At 37.7% G+C, this 7,939-nt stretch overlaps 2 protein-coding genes across 5 annotated transcripts in view; one reads left to right on the top strand and one right to left on the bottom strand.

Moving 5' to 3' along the window:
• si:ch211-121a2.4 (transcription factor 7-like 1) overlaps window positions 1-3,846 on the bottom strand; it is a 22,371-nt gene extending 18,525 nt beyond the window's left edge. For 2 of the 4 annotated variants that reach the window (XM_061825858.1, XM_061825859.1), the window contains exons 1-4: window positions 3,719-3,846; window positions 1,690-1,795; window positions 1,458-1,569; window positions 1,095-1,197 (exon numbers count right to left, since the gene is read on the bottom strand). The gene's annotated coding sequence lies outside the window, so the exon portion shown is untranslated. Of the gene's footprint in view, window positions 1-1,094; window positions 1,198-1,457; window positions 1,570-1,685; window positions 1,796-3,718 lie in introns of all 4 variants that reach the window. The other 2 variants (XM_061825861.1, XM_061825860.1) reach the window with 2 other exon arrangements.
• Window positions 3,695-7,835, top strand: LOC133503885 (transcription factor 7-like 1). Its single transcript, XM_061825872.1, has 7 exons — window positions 3,695-3,827; window positions 5,564-5,616; window positions 5,729-5,929; window positions 6,013-6,154; window positions 6,239-6,346; window positions 6,431-6,488; window positions 6,593-7,835. The coding sequence occupies exons 1-7, from the start codon at window positions 3,747-3,749 to the stop codon at window positions 6,883-6,885; spliced, it is 936 nt and encodes a 311-aa protein (XP_061681856.1). The 5' UTR covers window positions 3,695-3,746; the 3' UTR covers window positions 6,886-7,835.
• Window positions 7,836-7,939: the final 104 nt, after the last annotated feature.

Below are 7,939 nucleotides of genomic sequence, written 5' to 3'. Positions count from 1 at the left end.
CCTGTGCTGTATTCCTCTTTGTCCTACTGGGGAAAACAAAATATAGTCAAATGTCGCCTCTGTGTGGACATACCGGAAAATACATTTTGCAGGGAATCCTTTTAGGAGTTTTATGGTGGCGGTGGACCAGAAGAAGGATGGAGAAAGTTGACAGGCGCTTGCTCAGAACAAATCTATGCAAATATTCTCGACACGCGCATTAAGACGAAGATGCAAAAATTTTCATGCTAACACCAAACCAAATCTGTTTAAGTAGAGATAGTGTACAGTCGTGTCAGATGGAAGTACAGTTTGCCAATAAAAAAAAAATACTGCCGATCTGATGCTGATTAACATCTCCCATACGGCAAGAAACAATACTGTACTACTAAATACCTTTTAAACCCTTAAAAATACAGTAAGGCACTGATGTACTGGTACTATCGACCTCGTAGACCTACGTCAACCACGTGATCTTTGTTTACCTCGCCATATTGCAGGTCAAACAAAGCATTGTTCAATGCTAAGTCCGTTGAGGCAAAATGAAAATGTCTTATAGCACGACTCCCACAGTTTTGTCCAATACCGTTAAACATTTAGAAGGTGATAATAAACGAAGGTGCGTGGAAAAATGAGAGACACTTGGCATAGAGGACCCATATTTAATGCCGAAGTCGATGTTTTTGCCGCTAAGAAATTGGACTGTTAACCCGGTTCCGCTTGTCATGGACAACTGGATCCACACATAGATCTGGTCAGTAAGTCGTCGAGATTTACACGGTAGAGTTCGAAAAAGTAGAAAAGTCTGGACGCATACAGATACTTCGTTGGAATAAATCTGACACAGTGACGGGTTGACGGCTTGTGAACGCGGAAGCGTATTCGGCTACACGTTAACCCAGGGCTCAGCAACCTTTTTGAGGCTGATGGCTACTTCTTGAGCAAATTTTAGACTCAGTTCATTACACGCACATAAAATATTTTTGTTTTAATTTATTGTAGTAAACGACATTGCAGGTATTTTCAAATTTTAATTCACCTAAGCAAGTCAGATTCAGAATTTAAAGCACAAATAATAGTAACAATTTGTGGCCTATGGTATTTTTTGAACATACCTCACAGGCGCCTTATATGGTCCTCGCGGGCTACCATTCGTCCGCGGGCACTGCGTTGGTGACCCCTGCGTTAACCTTTGCTGGAATCCATCGATCTTTTCAGCTAGTATTCAATACAAATACCAATATTTAAATAAACGACCCCTGTTTTTATACAAACACTCATTCATTAACAATGATTGAAAAAAAAAGGGCCGGAGTCGTCTCCACGGAACATACACGGAAGCGTATTGCTGCCAAACGTTAACCTCTCTTCTGCGACAGATGTCTTATTTTCTTTTTTTTAAATACGCATTTTTCTCAAATGAGCCAATTGGCATTATAAATACTTCTTGGTAATTTGAGATTGAAAATAATTCCTACCTGAAATGAAGTCAGTCAATAATTCTTGGGTATTGATTAATGCCGAGGGCTACTACGTCTGAGGCTCCTCCAGGTCGAACTTCACGTCAATTACAGGTTATTCACACTCCAGCTGCAAATCACAATTTTTGTCACTGGTTAAACAGTGATTATGATTCTGTTACTGATTTGGTTTGTATCATAAAATGGGGAAAAAAAAAATCCCCTTTCAAAATAAAAACCTTCCACCTACGCCACCGAAGGAGACGTCCATGAGCGGAGGCCGACGTGCCGCTCGGATATTCCCGCTCGTGCCGCAACTGAAGATGAAATGGAGCCGTCGCCGAGGTGGCTGGTGACTGCAAAAGAATAAATGGGATGAAGATGATCCAAAAAATATTTCTTGAAGAAGAAGCGGCATTAATCAAAGATAAGTTTCCAAATAATCAAATTGCATTTTCATTTGTTGGACAATTACAAGAACTATTGATTTGATTCTGGTTTGGAAAGTCATTATTTGTAATCCGTAATCTGGTTGCATGACGCTCTTTTGTTGGGTCTTTTCCACAGAAATGTGAATAAATAAATAGGGAACCGTTTCCGGCAATTGTAAATTGCGATGATAACACTGTGAAAGCTCTTCACTTTCATAGCCCCCCAACACAAAAATAATAATATTAAAAAAAAAAAAAAGAGATTATCACTTAGAAATGTACCTTCTTAAAATCAGAACGACACACACATTAATTAGAAATGTAGAAATAAATGACATCTTTACAGACTGATTCAATGTAATCTAGGCCGCCTTTCTGTCTTCCACGACCGTCTTCCTTATTTACACATAATTTATACATTTTTATATTGAACAAGAAGGCCTACAACTGTGCTACAAATCTTGGATGAACGATACACAGACTTAATTGGAAATGTAGAAATAAATGACATATTTAGACTGATTCAATGTAATCTAGGCCGCTTTTCTGTCTTCCACAACCGTTTTCCTAGTTTACACATAATTTATACATTTTTACACTGACCAAGAAGGCCTACAACTGTGCTACAAACCTTGTATTACATCTAAAATTATGAAAGTTTGAAATATGAATCAACAAAAAAAAACCCTAAAATTTTGACCCCTACTTTTGTAAAAATTGGCCGGAAATTAGTGGATTTCCACCAGTTGAAAAGAAATGTTTTAAAAGCAATCATCGGAAAATGAGCAGCGTCATTTTGTAACTGACCAAACTTGGGATATTTCTTCTAATTTGACAAAAACACGATGTGGTAAACTGCAGCAGCAAGTTAAACATCAAATCAAAATCTATAATACTAATTTTTCCAGACAGAGTACAGTTTTACAAATTTGACCTCACATTAATGCTGGAAAACGTTTTAAAATGATTGATCAAAATTAATTATTCATTCATTGTGTTGACAGGTGTGTAGACTTTTTATATACAGTACTTGGCAGCCTTGTTCCTGTTTTTGCAATCTGCCTGGCAACATTACAGTACATATATTGTGCTTTTTAACAAGTGGATACAATATAATAGTACTGTAAAACATCCATTTTTTTTGGAGCTCAGTTTGCCTTTTTTTTAAAATAAAGATTTTGAGGAGTGTTCTTATTTTAGACTAAGTGATGTTGTTGTCTGATTGTTAGTTTATATTTGCACATTAGATGTTTATTTGATCGTTCATGCTCAGATTTTAAAAATAAACCCAAGTTACTCACTACTCTAAGTAGTTTTTTTTCACTGAGGAGTCTACTTTCTTACTCATGCTCAAGTAATTATTCACTATAGAGTTACTGTACTTTTACTGGACTCGTTTTCTTTTTTCCTGAAAAAACAGTATTGTAACTTGAGAACAATATTTGGCTACTTTCGCCACCTCCGCATACACTTGACTTCATACAAAATGGTGGCTAGCTCAATTTTTGAGAATTGAGGTTGACTGTTGTTTTTAAACCAGTTTTTTAACACTCGTTTTTAGCATAGACACATTCCGAGCACCTGCTAGAAGACTCAACGCATCGTGCCGATCTCGGAAAATAAACGTTTTCTTTTCGTGCGTCAAGGAAAAAAAAAATCCGTTAAAACCGTCCGTCAGTAAACGAGCTAGCTCCGCCATTGTGGCTATTTGCGCCCAAATTGATTGACGTCATAGAGGTCACCCCCAATCTTTGCTGGATAATTTTTATATTCGGGCGGTCCCAAACTATGCGATATATAAGGGATGCCCACCCCTTGCCCACTTCACACAACAAATCGTTCGTCTACCTGTTGACACGATTATCTACCAGCTGACATGATGGATAACGAAGACTGGGACGATCTGATGGAGATCATCAACGCAGATTTGGCCAGCATGGCTGAAAAGAAAGAACCGGTATGGAGGCGATTCACGCGTAACTTTTGAAACGTGCTGGAAAAAAATATATATATATATATATATAAAAATAAAATAAAATACGCAAGTTATCTTAATTTTTGACTCTGCTCCCGTTCATTTCTTTGGGGTGTTACAAGATACGTTCAAGAACGTCATCGTGTAAAACTTTATTGCCAATTTTATCTCGGGAATCGGCGATCCTATCTTAAATCGTGTTTAATGAGGTTTACTAATTTCAAGCACAAGAAAAAAAAAAGTTTTAGAACATGGATGTAAAACTCATTTGTATAAATCTATCTTGCAATGTATTTTTATTTAACTCTAGGATCGACGATGATGCTGTCTTAAACCGTGTTTAATGGTGTTTACTAATTCAAGCACAAGAAAAAAAAACTTTTAGAACATGGATGTAAAACTCAATATATGTATTAATCTATCTTGCAACGTATTTTTATTTAACTGTTGGATCGACGACGAAGCTATCTTAAATCGTGTTTAATGGGGTTTACTAATTTCAAGGACAAGAAAAAAAAAGTTTTTGAACATGGATGGAAAAGTCAATATATGTATAAACCTATCTTGGAATGTATTTTTATTTAACTCTAGGATCGACGACGATGCTATCTTCAATCGTGTTTAACGGGGTTTAGTATTTCAAGCACAAGAAAAAAAAACGTTTTAGAACATGGATGTAAAAGTCAATATATACCGTTATTAGTTTGTTTCGTATTTCAGTTAAGTTTTCTATATGATGAATCAGTTATAACTAAATACTAATCTGTAAAAAAAAAAAAGGTCTTAGAACACGGATGTAAAAGTCAATATATACTGTTATTAGTTTGTTTAGTGCTTCGGTTAAGTTTTCGATATGATGAATCTGTAAAAAAAAAAATTAGAACACGGATGTAAAAGTCAGGATACACCGACATTAGTTTTAGTGTTTCAGTTAAGTTTTCTGTACGACGAATCAGTTACGACTAAATACTAATCAGTAAAAAACGTTTTAGAACACGGATGTAAGTCAATATATACCGTTAAAATTATGACTACATAATAAATCAGTAAAAAACGTTTGAAAACATGGATTTAAAAGTCAATATATGACGTTAGGAGTTTAGTGTTTCAGTTAATTTTTCTACATGAGTCAGTTACGACTAGATACTAATCAGTAAAAAACGTTTTAGAACACGGATGTATAAGTCAATATATACCGTTATTAGTTGGTTTAATGTTTCAGTTAAGTTTTCTATATAGTGAATCAGTTATGACTAAATACTAATCTGTAAAAAACGTTTTAGAACATGGATGTAAAAGTCAATATATACCGTTATTAGTTGGTTTAATGTTTCAGTTAAGTTTTCTATATAGTGAATCAGTTATGACTAAATACTAATCTGTAAAAAACGTTTTAGAACATGGATGTAAAAGTCAATATATACCGTTATTAGTTGGTTTAAAGTTTCAGTTAAGTTTTCTATATAGTGAATCAGTTATGACTAAATACTAATCTGTAAAAAACGTTTTAGAACATGGATGTAAAAGTCAATATTTCAGTTAAGTTTTATATATGATGAATCAAGTTGACCAAATAGTAATCCGTAAAAAACGTTTTAGAACACGGATGTCAAAGTCAATATATAGCGTTATTAGTTTGTTTAGTGTTTCAGTTAAGTTTTCCATATAATGAATCAGTTATGACTAACTACTGACATTTTTTTTTTTTTTTTTGGCAGGTTGTAGCTGCTCCAAGTTTGGCAAACGTCAACCAAGGTTCACCTGTTTTGATGTAAGTAGCACACAAAACTGTATATATTTAAAAAGGATTATATAAGGTATGTATGTAAAATGTGTAAGACTCCTTGAATGATTTTTCAACACGTGTCTTGATGTGTTTGTAGATTGGGACAGATTTGTTATAAATTGGTCCCAAGCGGAGCTGTCATTCCTCCTCCTTTGGTCCCAAACGGACTTCTCGTTCCTCCTCCTGTGGTCCCAAACGGAGTTCTCGTTCCTCCATCTTTGGTCCCAAGCGGAGCTCTCGTTCCTCCTCCTCCTCCTCCTTCTCCAACAACACCTCCTCTTCTGCCACCAAAACCAAAGTAAGTACAGCATTCTCTGTAAAATGTCTTTCCTGGCACATCCACACAGAAGCGACATGCTGATGGCTTTGCTTTCCCAACAGAAAAATGAAGACCGTGGAAGGTCCCTACATTAAGAAGCCTCCAAATGCCTTCATGATATTCATGCAGGAAAACCGGCCTCTCGTCAAGGCCCAATTTTTTAACATTGACAGCGCCAACGTCAATAAAATCCTGGGTCAGATGGTGAGTTTCCTGACGACAAACACATCCCTCGTAGCTTGCGTGGCGTTCGTCGTGCACGCTGACACTTGATTTTTTTGTCCGCAGTGGAAGTCGCTGACGCCGGCCCAGCAGGACCCGTACTTCCAAGAGTCGGAGCGCCTCAGCCGGCTCCACGCCGACATGCACCCGGAGTGGACCTGCAGGGACAATTACGTGAGTCTCATAGTCATTTACAATCAAACAATAAAAGTTTTTGTCTGCACTGACTAAACATTCTGATTTTTGTTGCTGTTTTAGGGCAGAAAGCAAAAGAGAAAGTGGGGCAGGGCAGCAAGAACTTCAAACAATGTGACCAGTAAGTACATTTTTTTTCAATTTATTAGATCTTTAAAAAAAAAAAAAAATGGTCATATCTCAAGACTTGACGGGATGCTCTAAATGTGCGTTTTGCGTTTGCAGTCCCTGCACCTGTACTGGCACCGCCGCCTTTCAAGCCCAGTAACGAGGGACCCGGACCAGCCCCGACCTCCATTTTGGGACTGGCGGACTCTGCTTGGTCGCCGTCCTGCTCGGACGCGGGCCTCGAGGCGGAACTGTTGTCCGACTTGTTCCAACAGCTGGAGGATTTGCAGCCGGTCAACGCAGCGGAGCTGCTGCCGCCGCCGCCGCTGCCGCAGTCCTCTTTTTGCTACACGGCGGACGTGGAAGATCTAGAGAGATCTACACTGGACATTATGCAATATTATAGATAGACTTTTAATGTTTTCAAATTACTTTACAACCCTATGTATTCAACACTTATTGCTTGTCTTTTTATTGTTGTATATAAAAAAAGAATCAATTATATTGTGGGTTTTAACCTCACATTTTTATCAGATGAAAATACTCACTTATTAAAACAATGCCTTGCAGAAATAGGAACTTGTCATTTTTTCCCCCTCCCAAAAATAATATTTGTCATTCTGCAAAGTAATAAGTGGTGTTATTAGAAGCCACCAACACATGACTACGATTCTTCCGCACAGCAGAAGATCTGATGAAAGCGGCGGCATACTTTGTTAACAAATCAATGTCATTACAAGGGTGGATGTCATTCAATCTTATGAAATTGATTTTTTTTCTATAAAGTGCACTTTTTGGTGTAATTCCAGAGTTCACCAGCAGAGGGAAAACACATACTGTACTTCAAAGTAACTGTTCATTAACTGCTGCTCAAAAGTTCAGTCAAGAAATGTCATCATCATAAGTATTGTATGAATTTTTTCATCAATTTTCTATCAATTAGGATCAATGATTTTTCCTCATTAATTTTATCGGGAAGATGTAATGAATAGAGGAGTTCCACGGTCACATTTAGTCTAGATAAAATTGTGTGACGGTTGCAATAGTTTTGTGTATGAATTCTCCATTCATCCATTTTCTTTGCTGCTTATGCTCACAAGTGTCGAGGGGAGTGCTGGAGACTATCCCAGCTGTCAACGGGCAGTAGGCAGGGTACACCCTGAATTGGTCGCCAGCCAATCGCAGGGCACATAGAGACGGACAGACGCACTCACAATCACACCTAGGGGCAATTTAGAGTGTCCAATTAATGTTGCATGTTTTTGGGATGTGGGAGGAAACCGGAGTGCCCGGAGGAAACCCATGCAGGCACGGGGAGAACATGCAAAGCGGTTCCGGGATTGAACCCGGTACCTCAGGCCAACGCTTTACCAGCTGCGCCACCGTGCTGCCCTGTGTGAATTCTGATTCATTTTTTTTCTGCATGGCTGTCACACCTCAACATTTTTTAACACATTAATTTCA

The sequence above is a fragment of the Syngnathoides biaculeatus genome, chromosome 7, assembly GCF_019802595.1.
Source record: "Syngnathoides biaculeatus isolate LvHL_M chromosome 7, ASM1980259v1, whole genome shotgun sequence".
Taxonomy (NCBI): Eukaryota; Metazoa; Chordata; class Actinopteri; order Syngnathiformes; family Syngnathidae; genus Syngnathoides; species Syngnathoides biaculeatus.
Note: the sequence above shows the minus strand (reverse complement) of the source record. Positions and strands in the feature narration are given on the sequence as shown.